This window comes from Hylaeus volcanicus, chromosome 4 (assembly GCF_026283585.1).
Source record: "Hylaeus volcanicus isolate JK05 chromosome 4, UHH_iyHylVolc1.0_haploid, whole genome shotgun sequence".
In the NCBI taxonomy this organism is placed as follows: Eukaryota; Metazoa; Arthropoda; class Insecta; order Hymenoptera; family Colletidae; genus Hylaeus; species Hylaeus volcanicus.
Genome location: NC_071979.1, coordinates 8,885,952 through 8,901,623, shown reverse-complemented (window position 1 = coordinate 8,901,623; position 15,672 = coordinate 8,885,952). Strand labels below are relative to the sequence as shown.

The 15,672-nt window shown below is 38.2% G+C and overlaps 1 protein-coding gene across 3 annotated transcripts in view; it reads right to left on the bottom strand.

Annotated features, from left to right (window-relative positions):
• Positions 1 to 15,672, bottom strand: part of LOC128874637 (sodium- and chloride-dependent glycine transporter 1-like) — a 29,100-nt gene extending 13,428 nt beyond the window's left edge. The window contains exons 1-6 of one of the 3 annotated variants that reach the window (XM_054119550.1): positions 15,281 to 15,672; positions 9,974 to 10,256; positions 4,655 to 4,910; positions 3,412 to 3,570; positions 759 to 966; positions 69 to 240 (exon numbers count right to left, since the gene is read on the bottom strand). In XM_054119550.1, the coding sequence (XP_053975525.1) occupies positions 69 to 240; positions 759 to 966; positions 3,412 to 3,570; positions 4,655 to 4,910; positions 9,974 to 10,021 (843 nt within the window). In that variant the 5' untranslated portion in view covers positions 10,022 to 10,256; positions 15,281 to 15,672. Of the gene's footprint in view, positions 1 to 68; positions 241 to 758; positions 967 to 3,411; positions 3,571 to 4,654; positions 4,911 to 9,973; positions 10,257 to 10,712; positions 10,810 to 15,280 lie in introns of those variants that run through there. The other 2 variants (XM_054119552.1, XM_054119551.1) reach the window with 2 other exon arrangements.

The window sequence follows — 15,672 nt, the reverse complement described above, 5'->3', positions numbered from 1 at the left end:
CGAATTTTTACTATACCTACAAAATTCTTAAAATCAAAAATTTAAAAAAAAAAAAAAATACTACATACCAGAACAACATAAGGGAAGAGAGCAGTGAAGTACACAACTTTCCCAGAGCTTTGAACACCTTTGCTCAGACAGAGGAAGACGATGATCCAAGCTAACAGAAGGTTTATCGCCATCCAGGGTCGAACAGATCCCGTTTCCTCGATCCCGCTACTCATTCCCAAGACGTGATTACTGAAACAAACATAATTTCAATTAAGCCACACTGTATCCTTTAAATTCTCCTGACAAAAGTTTCTACGAACGCTTAAATAACGATTGGCAATTAAAAATTTTCTGAGAGAATAACCTTTGTTCCCCTAACGACGAAACTTTCGTTTCCAATTAAATTGAAATCGATGAGAAGCTAGGAAATAAAATAAGCAGAGAAGACAACCGTGGAGGGGAAGTTTGTCCCACTTGTTGAGAATTCGAACTTCATGGAAGATCCAAAGCAAAATTGTATGCAACTTGGTTTATTTATAGGAACGCGTCTCGAGTTAATTCGATTTATTAAAGGTTTAACTTTGAGGAATTTTTCTAATTTTTAATCACAATCTTCAATATGTATTTATACTTGTACGTTAAAAATTGATATTTTAATCGCAGTGATAGTTGGTCTAAAAATGGCTCGCGTCGAAGAGTCGCTAATTTATATTAAGTAACTCTTATGTTAGGTCTAATAGATGTCGGTTTATACATATTATTCTTACTTGAAATATTCCTCAGCCGGTGGTTTCCTAATGGCACTAGTGATATTTTCCATAGTCAGACCTATGGAGGCCATTTGGGTAGAATTCAAGCATTTCCTTTTGAAGTAAGTCATGTTTTGAGTGACGCACGCTTCGGCAGCTTCTGGCATGAAACAATCGTCGGTGCTCCATGGTGGCTCGCACTTGCTCCATGGCAGTTTACCAGCTCCTACGTCGATAAAGACATTTTCTTTGTTACAAAAGAAATATCAGTAGGTCGTTCCAAGACCTTCTTTGACATATCAAAACAGCTCGTAAAGTGGGAGGCATTCTTGGAAACATTTATCAAAGAGAAAAAAGATTACACTGGATTCTCTAATCACTATTGCATACATTCTTCAACGTTATGTGAAATGTTTTGTCATTGTTAGGAATGAATATTTAATTTAATATTGAAAAAGAAGCTGCATGTAAATATTTTAATTTTATTTGTCTGTTGTGTTATTAATATAATTTTATATTTTATCTTCCAGAACTCTGAAGATAATAGCGTTGTTTAATCTTTATTTACTACTTTAATCTTTGATTTGATTCGGATAAAACGATACTAGTTTCAACGCAGAAGATTGCGAGTCCTTCTTGGACACATTCATTTCGAAATCCCTTCCGTTTGATAAAGTTCGAATCAAATAAAGTAATATATATATATACCGTAGATTTTCTTGGAGCAATTTCAAGTAAGTAGGGTGCGGTGCGACTTCCTGATTGAAGTTTGTGATCACTGTCTCCGTTAAGGAATAAGAAGTAGGAAACACTTAATTTTCCCTTGGTTATTAACGTTCACTTCTGGAAACTACTTTCCTCCAAACAGTATTCAGTTTTATAAATTATTCTTCATCAAAGACAATATTCATCTTTATAAATTACTTTTCATTAGACACAACATTCACTTTTATAAATTATTTTTCACCGAGGCAATATTCACTTGTATAAGCTTCTTTCCATTCGAAACAATGCTTGTTTCTATTAATTACCTCCTACCAGAGACAATATTAATTTGTATAAATTACTTTCCATCAGAGACAATATTCGCTTCTATACGTAATATTGCACCACAGAAAATATCCATTTTTAATCAAATATTCTCCATCAGAAACCATCGATACGTATTAAAAATAATGAAGCTGTACTAAAGAGTCTGTACTACGTAAACGAATAAATAAATAAAAAGAATGACTCTTAATGCGAATTCTACGAAGTTGGTACATCGATTCTTTAATGATATAATATTGTTAAATTTATGATGTGGTCTACTTTTGTTTCTGTGCATCAATCACTTCCATGGAACTGACAATAATATTGCTTCAAGGAAACAGCCGATACTAGCGCAGCCATTAACCCCCTTAAATTCAATTGCATGATCTGCCCTATATCTACAATGTTGCGAAAACTCTTAGGCGCACAATCTATGGTCAGGTACTCTATTTGTATTAATTTGCATAATTTTCTGTATCGCAGAAACCCACGACAATATTCACTTCAAACTTTGATCGTATATTGCGATTTAATTATTTCGTTTACTTTAGGTTGGAGAACGCAGGAGCATTACAATTAAACGTGAAGCATTTATTGTGCTGGTTTCTGTTTTAAATAAACTTTAATAGCAATTTAATTAATTCTAATTAGAGTTTTATGGCAAATTAAAAAATGAGGTTGTTCTATGATTTATATGAAATATTTATATATGTATATATATAGATTACAGAAGTTAAATTAAATTTATTTTTATGTTTTTATTCCACATAAATAAACTAAAATGAAATATGCAATACCCATGGAACAAAAATTCATGAATAAAACAAAGAAATGAATAAATGAAGAGCACGCGACTCCAATCTGTAATGTAAGCCTTTTAATAAATAATTACTTTAATTCACGTGACCCGTTCGTAGCGTATTAATATATTCCGTTGTAACAATAATACAGAGAATGTTTGCGAAGCATGGATGACAGTTTAGGTTTAGGAAAACAGTCAATCGTGAGTGAGCATGACAGACGACTCTCGCGGAGGAAATTGAGTTATCAATTGCTGTCGGTTGTATTGCGGAAAAAGAGCAACATTGAGTGATGTTTGCGTTTTGCGTATCGGTTTCTGTTGTATTACGATTTTATACGACTCTATAGTACGAATGTAGTATATATACATCCAATATAAATGGAGCATTATCGCTTGTCGTTATCAAAATTAGCGGATAAATAATGAGGAAAGTGACGAAATTTAAAGACATCCGAAACAATGGAATTTCAATTTTATACAGCTTCTAAAATAATTACCATAGACATTAATACTTAATACTTCGGAGCCGTGTCTTATTTTCTCCCCAAGCAGTTCATGGAAAAAAGAAAATTAAGAATCATCTGAAACCTGTCCACGAGTTTAAAAAGGTTAAGAACTACTGCGTTCGGCGAGGCGACGAAGTGTCTCTGAAAAGTACCTACTACACATTTCCAGAGGTATATCGCCTGGTGCGAAGCCCAGAAAGCTTCCAGCTCAAACTGGACCGACTTCAGCTCCGCGGAGATCAATACCTCCCGTTTGATGTCATATTTTCATCGCTGGGTAGGAAAACTAGCGGGGAAAAACAAGCGTGACGCGCGAGATAGCGAAACTCACCGGAGAGAGAGACGAAGATGTAGTAGAGCGTCCAGGCGATGATCAGGTTGTAATAGAGCATCACGACGGAACTGATCAGGACCATTCCGTATCCCAGGCCTCTTAGCAGGGGGCAGAAGCGTTTGTAAGCCGCCACTGGGCCAAGGCTCGCGTACTGCCCTGAAGTGAAGAACATATTCGAAGAAGTGAAGAAGAAAAAACAAACGATCAATAAGCCATCGCGTCGGTTAGTAGTGATGCACCTGCGATTTACGTGACATCGGGACATCGAATTGCTAGGATAGGGGGTAGAGTATTGGGAGTCGATATCGCAAATGGGGTTTCGCGAATGAGGCGCCTAAAAATAACGTTACGTAACCCGGTAGCGAGGTACGATCGTTCATTGATCGTTCTATTTCGGTGAATCAACGCCGCGGAGAAACTTGACCTTGGAATCTTGATAAGAACTGTTTGCGATTCTTACTCTTGCGACGTCCGATGTCTATTTCCGTCCATTTCGATTGCGAGTCTGTTTATATTCTGTCTTTTTCTTTTTAGTGGAAGGAACACAATCCGAACACGATCATATGTAAGCATCGAACGTTTTTAATTATAGATAACTGGAAATTTACTTTCAACATGGAATTGAAAGTACATCGAAGTAGGTCGTGTTTGAATTCTTCATCATTACTGGACTTCTACTTAAAGAGAAATTGAAAGAATTTTTAATATCCATGTAAATAGCTTCACATATACCAAGTGTACATAAGGGTATAAGTGGGAACACGATATTTGGATCAAACGATGATACTACGAGGAGAAGAAGAAGGGAACTGACGTAAAGATTGATCAAATCTTTCGATTCTCTGCCGAACGAATTGTCTGTTCGCTTGGAAAGTTTTAACGTGTTCGACTTCTACCAGGTTAATCGATATCTACTCTGTGGAATAGCTTCGTGCTATAACCCTTTCAAGGCGAACTGGTTTTAGCAGAATCTCGATTCGATCAATTTTGAAGGGCAATTCTCTTGGGATGATATTCTAATCTAGCATTTTCGTTCTAATCTACAATTCTTGAAAATTTGACATAATATTAGCAAATAAATTTGTTGAATATAATAATGTACTAAAGTATGAAGTATATTAATTCACAGTCAGAATGTTGATATTCCAGAAAAGATATAACAGGCACCACATGTGATGGCTCCCTGTGAGGTAGGTCTAGTGTTAAATTTTAATTTCACGAATGAGTTAAAGGATCTTACCTAAGGAAAGCTCCATGAACATGAGGGGCAATCCGGCGATAATGAGCATCACCGAGAACGGTATCAGAAAAGCACCCCCTCCGTTCGAGTAGCAGAGGTACGGAAAGCGCCAGACATTGCCAAGCCCGACGCTGTACCCCAGAAGGGACAACAGGAAGTCGAATTTCCCCGTCCATGTGCCTCGCTCAGGGTGTTCGTCCTCGCCAGCTTGCAACGGCGCTTGGCTGTTCGCCACCGAGTACTTGTCTTCGTTCTGCTGAAAACAATATAACGTCGAGTCATTTTATTTCAATCCGTTCTTGTCAATACGGTAGAGAAACGACGAATTACGAGTCACGTTTGGGAGCGTGTATATTCACACACTTTATTATTTAATGAAGAACATCGACGTTTTCGAAATTTTTATCAAATAATTTTCTTCTATTCTGTTCATAATTATTAAATCAGGTCATCCAATTCTTCTCCGAAAATGCAGCCTAAACTGTGCAACAGCCTCCTATTTTACCCCTTTGAGTATTTAATAAGGACGGAGTAGAAGCTTTCTGAACAATGAAAAAATTGTTCGTATATAGAGAACCACTGTTCCAGGTCAAAGAAAAACTTGAAACTTTCGCGATTTCCCTTAGCATTCCTCTTCCCAATGGCCGTGATTCGATCTCCGCAGCAATGGGATATAATGCAACGCCACGACGAAGCAAACTGTACAGCGTCTGCGAAGTTTCCTGAGAAATTACTAATGCTAATGACCATTGGGAAATCAGAGCTAAACAAATTGGTTCAATGCTCCAATCTATCGTGCACCGAATAATTTCCCAGTCGTCTTTGCCTCCGTCGATCGACTTCGTCGACAATTTCCCAGATATTTTGTGATATACACGTGTCGAGTGCAACGTGAAATCGACGATACACGTTCAGTGTGCCGTGCCGCGTTTGAAATAATTGCAACGAACGTTCAGCGTCACGATAAATCACAAACTGGGGATGCAAATATTAAACTACACGCAATATCGGAAACAACGCGACATATGTGTCGATTTCGTTTCACAGGAAATTCTAATTACCTCGATTATATTTCCATTCCCCCCGCTCATCCACTAATTAATTTTGCAGAATGGATCATTAACCCTTTGATCGCGAAGAGCGTATACATCAGTCCTCGAAAATTAGGCTCGGAGAAATTTTTAAATTCTAATTTAACTATTATTATTATTAAATTACATTTTAAAATATAAAGTTCCTCTCGTTTGACACTTTTCTAAAAAATAGCTCGCTCTATACGCACACGTCCTAAAAACAAGCAACGCGCAAATAAACTTACGAAAGAGCCTATAAAATAAAATCCAGCTACGAGTATTATTCCCGAGCAGCTGAATTCATTGTGTCCCTTTTGTTTTATTGTCCGAATCAGAATTTAATTTCTTTCTTTTTAGTCTGTAGCCTTCCCCTCGCTTATATTGTTCTCCACAAGAGAATAATACGCCACTGAACGTGACGATTTCGAAATCTCGTCGAATGAACCTTGTTAGAGGCGAAAGATCAATAACAGAGCGTTTCCTTTCGCGATTATAAAAAGTGGTACTGTAACTCGAGCACGGCGGTGAATTAATTCACGAAGAAGGACATTCAGAAAGATTTCAACGGTGCATTCAGCGACCGTTTGTTTTGTCCCACCGTCGTAATAGACGTTCACATTAAGGTCGTGTAGCCGCGTACATTTCTGGCGATTTGTTAAGCGTTTGCCTTGGGCGCTCGCGAACATTTCGTTTCCTCGAATCGATTAAAGCACGAGGAACCCATTCAGGCAAATTTCATTTTCGAGATGGATTCTGGCTTCGGGGTAGCGCACGTCATCGATTTCCCTTGAAACTCCCCAGCTTTCAGGAATACCACGTCGATTGTATTGTCGACTGATCATCACGAGTATTCGAAACTAAGCCAGTGCAAATGTCAAAACTCGAGACCTACGTAATGCAATCGAATACTTGGTATACTGGGGTAGCTTCTAAATTTGTGGCAAGGCGGTCCCTTTGAAATAAAGAAAAATTTTGCTTAAGCTAGTTTTAAAGCATTAGCTTTCTGGTTACCTGATAAAGTACGGAGAGATGTGGAACAACGCAGTACAATTGTCTAGGAAACAGAAACAAATTAGAGTAGATTGATCTCTAGACCATTAGAAATCGGTGGATTGTGTTTCGAGTTAGGGACGTCAATTTATATAAATCCGAGCTGTAGAGGTCAAGTGAAGAATGCTTGGAAAACAAGAACGGAACGTCGACAATTTGTACTATCGAAACAATAACTATTTCAAATAATAAATTATTTCTTAACTCCAGGAAGACTTTTACTGACAATCAGTTTGACTTTTGGATTCACTTGAGATCTCTACTTAAATTGCATTGACAATGAGTTTGAATTGAGTGGCTTTGTGACACATGAGACGTTTCCGTATATTCGATATGAAGAATTGGATTGTCTACTTGGAAACAAGAATAAACGATTGGTAATATAGACATTGTCGGTGCAGTACCAAAAATGCATTACACATGTGCGTTTATGTCTACTTTATATTCTGATCTACTTGTTAAATGAAAACTAAAATAATGAATAAATTTAAAAATGATTGCGTTCTTCGAAACTATAAAAGGGTATCCATAAATTCGTAGAATAAATGTTAAACACTCATGGCGTTCGTTAAAATAAATAAGTAACGGTTAGTAAACATGTAAACATTGTAGTATACATGCTGAGAACTAAAAGCTTTATTGATCACAACTTCAAAAAAAAAAAAATAAATATATCGCTAGCTGTTATGGAGTTTGCGTATGAAATTGTTTATTTAAACTGATAAAAGCATACACGTACCGTGACGAAAAAAAATTCTTTTTAGTTCAGAAATTATCGATTTACGAATCTATATTTACCAAGTTACATTGTTGTATACATTTTGAAATAATGTTGTATACGTTATTAGATACTAAGATTATCAGAAATTCTGTCTATTTACGACGCACCCTTTATACATTATAATTAACCCTTCCGTCGTTAATTCTATTTCAAAATTGGCCTCAAAGTACGATCATCCGAACCAGAAACCACGTCGGTGGCAGTAATGATTGAATTAACCGTCGATCGCGTTTCGCAAAACCGGCAACGAACTTCCTATACTTCCCGGCCGAATCGATGATCTTATTTTACCGGAAACCATAAACGTCGGGCCAGAGTCTCTAAACTCTCCGGAGAGGACGTTAAAATGAAAATAAAACGTAGGTGCTTGGAACGAAGCGAGCATAAGAGGAATTCAACGGTAAACTTGCCAGGTGCCTCCAAGGAAAGGCAATTTCAATCTTTCACTTGTAGGGCCGTACATACGTATACGTTGACCTGATAACTTCAAGCTTATTTATGAGGGACATATATACGCGTCTTGATAACTTAACACTCAGATACAAAGGTCGTATACATGTTCGATAGAACAGTACATATTTGGCTGTGTGTACACGTACATGGACGTGTATATACGTTCTTATAATTTGACGCTTATTTACGAAATCCTGTTATTCATTTATTCTTTGTGTCATTTACTTTCGAAATATCATTCGAAACCCTCCTTTAACCCTTAGAAGACTGATTCTCCAAATTAAATTTGAAAAAATATCAATGTATTTATTATTTGAACAGTTTTGTCAGCTGACGTTTATTTGTTTAACTTTTGTTCGAAATACCATCGTGCAATTTGAAACTTAGGGCACATAACACATAATAAATTCCCTGAACCTTCCAAGTACCAAAAGACCTACGAACATTTCAGCAAGGTCGGATGCCATAACGAGAGGGTCGAAGGGAAGGGGGTTGAAGAACGAGCGTAACGAAATTCACACGCTTGTGTAAGTATTGCGTAGAACGGGGGATCGGATCAGAGTGGTTGGCTGAGCGATCGCTCGAGCGCAAAGCTTCGTGCCTGTCGGGTGCGCGCGCGGCCGAGCAATTACCATAATTCGAGTTAAATCGAAAGCGTCCTGACAGTTACTTTCCCCGCTACCGTCGGGACTACGTTTTTTACACCCCTTTTCCCAGTAAATCTCAAGCCGGTGCTCTAAATTCACCCGGTATCTCGTACCATTCTCGAAAGGTCACCTTAAAGCGTCAAAAACGTGTAATTGTTTGCTCGAGCGGGTAACTATGTAAACGTTATGCGTGGTTAGCTGGTAATCAGAGCGTGCACGCGGCGACGGTATCCATTTATTATAATGAATATATTGGATTTCCCGTGTACAGCGTTTTGACCTATATTACGAACCTCATCGGCGAATCGTGTCCTGATAAATTAACACTTAGTCACCAAGGACGCGCATATGCCGCCCAATAAGTTGACGCTGGTACATCAAGGACGTATTATGTGGGTCTCAGAATTTGACTATGGGTCGCGGAGGAAGTTTATATGCAGCTCGATAAGTTGAATCTCGTACGTGAAGGACGTGTATATACGTACTTGGAATATGTACTTAGGACATTTATATATGTCTCGATAGGCTAGGACATATTCAAAGGATTTATACAGGGTGAGGCAGCTCGAGGGAGCCTATCTTACTGAGTTTTGATAATAGTTAAATTAATTATTAACAAAACTTGTTGAACCAATTGTGGGGAGTGTAATTTTTCTGTAATATCCAACGAATCCTCGAATCGACCGCAACGCGGTTATCGTTCGCCCTTCCTCTCTATTTGTCAACAAGCGACGCGCGAATCTCGCGACGCACGAATCTCGCGACTCGAGCAGGTATACGAGGGACGTGTCCGTCATAATTATTTCTGTGTCTAATTACTAACAATTTCTTGATTATCGTAGCTAGGTATCGCATCGGACGAAGACATCGCTTCCTTCGCGGGAACTTTAGAATTAAGAACCTTAGAACCTTAAAATTCTATAAAATTTGAATATTTTATTTAGTCAAATTACATGACTCTATTAATTTACTTATGTCGTATATATCTGCGACCAAAAAACTAAATACGTAAAATAAACGAGATCTCATTATCGACAAATTGCGACGATATTAATTAATTCACTGTCACACATTACAGTAAATTGATACTCTGATTACCAACCAACTACATGAAACGTTTACGTCACCTTAAAGTGCCCGAAGGAGGAATGACGCAACCAACGAATAGATCTAACGATCTACTAATAGCTATAATAATCTAATCTAAACTTTCCCCCGAGTCTGTGCTAACAGAAATCATTCGCCAGTGGCACGATCAATTAGTAAATTATTAAACGCTCGAGGATCAATTCGCAACATATGAGAATTCACTTACGTCCCAGCAATCCAGATAGGGACGAATCCTTGGCGAGGACTCCTCCATCCTCCAAACTGGCACCGAACGTTTCTACGGAGTCAATCGAGTCTTCTCCTCTTCATGCTCTGTGTACGTCTGATAGCTCGTGCTGGCACATTTATTCTTGATCCACTAGCGACCATCGTTAATTCAAAGCTCCCGTCGAACATCGAGACGAGTTGGCTTCCATTTCTTCGATTTTACTGCGCAAATCCGTTTCTTTGACGTTCATTCTTCAAAGCCCCATCCGTCTGTCTGTCTCCTGGAAAAAAGAACCGTGGAACCGAGCTCTGAATATCTTCTGTATTTTTGCCAACGAAGAAAAGTAAGACAAATGCCTCGATAATAGACACAGAGTACTACTGTAGTTTTGCACGCGTTATAATATGAGAAGATGGGACATTTTATGAAGCTCAAGGTCAATATTCGCTATTTTTTTTTTAATAATGGATTATTCTGAATTGTTCGCATCGTTCATTTGCAGATAATTCAAACGGAAAAGGTATTTGTGTAGTGTTTGTTACAGCATTTGTATTTGCTAAGTAGTTAATGTAGATATTAATGAAATGAAATAAAAGTGTCGATGGCTGAGGTAATACCCAAATCAGATACTCCTATAATCAAACCTTACTACTTAAAATTTCATGAGATATACGAAGAAAATACTTTGATGGGCAGTATTTTAGTAAAATATTATGGTAAAATTAGCGATACTTACATTATATTTAATACATTATTTTAATAAAATATTCTACAGGAATATATGAAACTAATAATATCAAAGATTGTAGAATACGTAACGATGAAGACCACTGATTCTCCCGTTTTCGGTGTAAGTAAAACTATTATGTTCTGATATGTTTTTATAGTCGTCGATCTGATGGTTCTCGTTGTGTCCTCATTCAATGACACACCGAGCCAAACTATTCGTCGCAAAGAAACATTCCACCTGGCTCGACGTCTACCAGACGGTCACAGCGCTAAACAATAACTATTCGCGTCCTAATTGCTGTTATCAAGTTCGCACCAGATACATGGCCACGCAATAACGTAGTTACTCCTTCCAATGCTCGCCGCTTTGTAACTGACAGTCCGGGTCACGCCGTATTTCTCTACCCTGTCCGCCATTTTCACCATTCCCTTTTCTCCGTGTTAATTTTCGAGCTCGACAGTTAGCCTCAAATTTCCTAGAAACATCCCTTACTTTGTTATAGTTATCCCTGAGGGGTGACTTCTGACGTATTTGGCTTCTGAATTCAATTAAGAATCGTTTCTAAATCGATTACTCCTACGTGTTATTTGATTATCGCCAAGGATGACTACGAGCAAAATTTCATTCGAACCCAATATAAAGTTCTTCACCATCCCTCCTTAACTTTGATCTTTCTAAACTGACGATGAAGACAATGCAACCAAATTGTCAGCTTTGGAAATCAGCGACGAAGCCAAGATCATCGAACGAAATCGAAAGCCGAGTGGTCCTAATAGTCTGAAGCAAAATGCCAAATACTGTAATCACCCTCCAGTCCTCGACGGCCAGGAAACGCGAGCGAGTTTTTGTCGACCTCCACTCGACATGGGACCGCGAACGATAGGACGAACGGTTAACGTTAACCGTCAGCTGTTGACCTTGTTCGTTGCAGGCTTTCGTCTTTAACCTTCCCCTCGGTGAGAACCGTGCGAGCGAAGTGTGCACCCTCGGTTCGCGAAATTTTATATCTCATTATTTTTAATCGCCTCCGCGCGATACGATTGTTCAGCAGCCAGTCCCAACGAAACTTTTCGACATCGAGCCTAGCATTTCGCAAAAAATGAAAAGCAATCTTTAGGTTGTGTGAAAATCCTAGTTTTAAAAATTGTAATTCTTTGGTTATTCGTACATCCATTAATTAATTGATAAAGGATAAAGTGGCGGGAGCTCAGTGTCCCTGAGGGAGTGTTGGTGAGCTTTTATAAATAGTTAGGAGATGTCTGTACGAGGAGTTGTCACAATAAAATTTAAGGAATTATATACTGTAAAGAGATTTGATGTTAAATGGAGAACAGAAATTAATTTTAAATTAGTAGATACTTGATTGCCCGAGAATACGATTAATTTTATCTGTCGAGAGTAAAAGGTGTGCTTTGTGATATGATCAACTCTTATTTTATTAGGATGTAGCGTAAACAATATTACAATTATTGCCAGCATTGGAAAGTTCCATAAGACAGTACCAAACAATTATTGATTTCTCGTATTAACATTAAGAAATGTCACGCCAAAAAGTAAATGCACCAAAACATTCTACTGCTGTATTAAGTAACAGTCAAACAACGTTTCCCTTTTGCAATTTCCTCTCCAGGTTAAGGACAAAACAATTCACGGTCCAGAAAGGATCGAACAAAGGCAAGACGTTAACGTCGAAAACAAAGGAAGAAACAGAAGAAAGGCAAAAAAAAGGACCCGAGGATGAAGAAATAAATGAATAAGAAAACAATCGAGAAAAGAAAGAAATTAATTATCTCGTACGACGATAATAGCCTTCGAGGCTTCGCAGGAATGAAAATTTAACGATTTTCGTCAAAGCGAAACTCGCTGCTGAAAGATTGTGAATTTTAATTATAAACGAGCGCACCCTCTCGTTCATGCTAGGAGGCACAACGAAACGTCAAGGTGTTTAATTCTCCGTGGCTGGGACGTCGCTATAGTCGACGCTTAAATGTCATCAGGTTGACCATGGTAGTAGTTCACTGCTCTACACGTACCTAACCCTTTACGCTCTTACGTAAACCCGAGCCCGATATTGTGCATTCTGTACCTACGAAATCTGTGTCAGTGTAACCTGCTCCCAACTCGACGCGTCGCCGCGGGCTGGCCTAACGCGTTTACGATCCCTTGATTATATGCCACCGGGGATAAATAACAGAACAGGAAAGCAATTTTGAAAAAATGTCGACGGGACAAAATACGAAAATGAGAAAAGACTGGCGCAGACTCGGTTGGAGCCAGCAGGCTGAGAATTTTCTGCATTTACTTGAACACTTGGCTATTGATTGTTACGTAAAATAAAATATTAATATTATCATACATCAACACTTATTTTCAAAGAAGAAAGACCTTGATCACGTTCACTCATGAGTAGAGGTTTTAGTATTATCGTAAATAGCTATATTTTCAATGATTAATTATTTTTGTTGTTTTACATACGTTATTATTTTTAGAGTGTAGTTTCTTTACAATTTGTTTATCCTGAATATACATTTGAAGAAAATTAGGAATATGTCAAAACACATTGCATAGTGATGTTCATAAATTTGTAAGATAATATTTCTGTGTGTTAATCTATTCTAATAAAAAATATAAATCATCACTTTTTCAATGGTTGTCAGCATTTCCCTAAACTGTGTTAGGGTACCAACGAAAAATCTGCGTCGCGGATGAAATAATCAACTTGCAACAGAATGTTTCGCTATTTTCTAAACTTCCTAGTTCCTAAACACAATTAAAACTGTTCCCTTGTTAGCGAGCTTCACTATAATTCTCATTATTGGACTCCTCAAAGGGCACATCGCGTAGAAGAGAGTTAAATGCTCCCAGATGAAGCAGCTGGCCCCGATCTGATCTACCTAATAAGACATTCTCAAGTAAATGAAAGCTCATCATTATGAAATTAACCCTCTATTGCACAATGTGTCTAACTGGACATCCGATCAAAACAATTCATGTAATGTTCGCCGAGAAAACGTGAAGGGATTGCGCATGATGTTTTCATATGAGGCCTAACAGCTTTGCAGATTCAATCACTCAAGTACCAATTAAATAATAAATATACAGGTAGATAACGAATAAATTATTACAATCGACTTTGGCGAGTTGGTCATAAAGAACACTGCTTATATAAAATTGTAGCGTTTCGTCGATATTTGTTTCTAAAATAATTTATCAATATTGAAGGACCAAGTAGTATAAAATGAATTGCTTCAGGTTTTCTTTTTATCGAGATCATTTTAACCATTTTCTTCTTTGAAAAACAAAGTAAAATTCGTAGAATAGGGGTTGAATACGGCGAACGAAATAGACGCAGCTGTTCCTGATGGTCGACGAAACAGGTTCATTGAAACAAACTACGTGTAAACCAAACAGAAGCAGCTGTCAATCCCTCGCGATAAGGGGATATTGCCAAGAAGATGGAGCCTTCCAGAGACCACGAAATTTCTGGCAGCGTTCGCCGGCATTGTTCAGCCATTACGTAATCGCGACAGTGTCGTTCACCGCCGCCGTGAACCAGAGTTGGACACAATTGAATAAAAACACACTGGAATCTATTCTATCAAATTTCATTTATTCAAATTCTCCCGATATTTTCATTTTGTTCATTGTAAAACACTTCATGGCATTACTCAAAGTCTTTTTGTTTGAATAATAAATTAGTAAGATTGTTTTGGATAGTCTTTTATTCGTTATTTGAAATTTTTATCTGGACAAGAATTTTACACCATTTTGCAAGTACCTGATTTAGATACATTTAACATTATGTGTTTTAACGATTCGGTATTAAAGTGCTACTTGCAATGTGCAGTGTGTCATGAAGAATGGTTGTTGGATTACTTTCGGAAAAGGGCCTAGGTATAGGATTGAAATACTAAAGTATATGATGACTAATGTGGTTTAAGCAAATATGTGTTTCACTGATACGAATAATACAATTCACACTTGTACCTCAGAGATTGTATTTAGTACCATAATTTTTAATTCTATAATAAGAATTTAATATTCTATAATAGATGAAAAATATGACACAAGTGTGATGAGTGTATATAAAGTAACTATCATATATTTACTCCACCAAATTAGATTTAAAAATCACTAAATTAATACAATTTCCGTTGCCACTTCAGACATAAAATTCGTAAAATATGAACATTTACTACCCCTGAGAGCTAAAAAATTATTTGAATCTCAAAATGACTCCCATCAAATAATATTTAAAAAAAACACAAGACAAATAAGTCCCTATCATACTGTCCATTGCAAATTCAAACAAAAAATTCTCAAGATACGAACATTCACCTCCTCTGAGAGCCACAGGATCATTTGTACATTCGAATGACTTCCTTCCAATACATATTTAAAAAACACAAGCCAGACATGTAAAGTCACTTTCATACTTTCCCTCGCCAATAAGACCATAGAACCTCCGAAATTTCGAAACGCCAATTTTCCTCCTAGGTCAAAGAAACAATTTCCCAATTAACCTGTTGGAGAACCGAGTGCCCCCGAAGAGAATGGTTCCCCGGTAAACACACCTGATTACGCCTCGTGACGAAATCCTTTGGTAGATAGTCGAGAGGAATTCGGCTTGGCCGGTGGTCGATCAGCTGTGGCGGGTACCGTTGCTCGCGCTGCCATTGGAGAACTTTTGGCGAACGGCGTGCCAAGGTCGGAGACACGCACTGTCACTAGTATTCAGGGTCACAGCCCGGCGAAGCGTGAAACAGAGCCGCGCGTACGGATCCGCCACGGGCGCACGGCGAGCGAGAACAAAACCGGAGCCACCTTTCGCTGGTCCGTGTTCCCCGACGTCGCCGTCGTCGCGACGCGATGCGTGAGCGGCGCGAAGAGGAGCCGTCGAGAGCGTGGAGACGGACGGACAGACAGTGGAAACGGTCCGTGCCCGGGCAGCCAGCCAGCCAGCCAG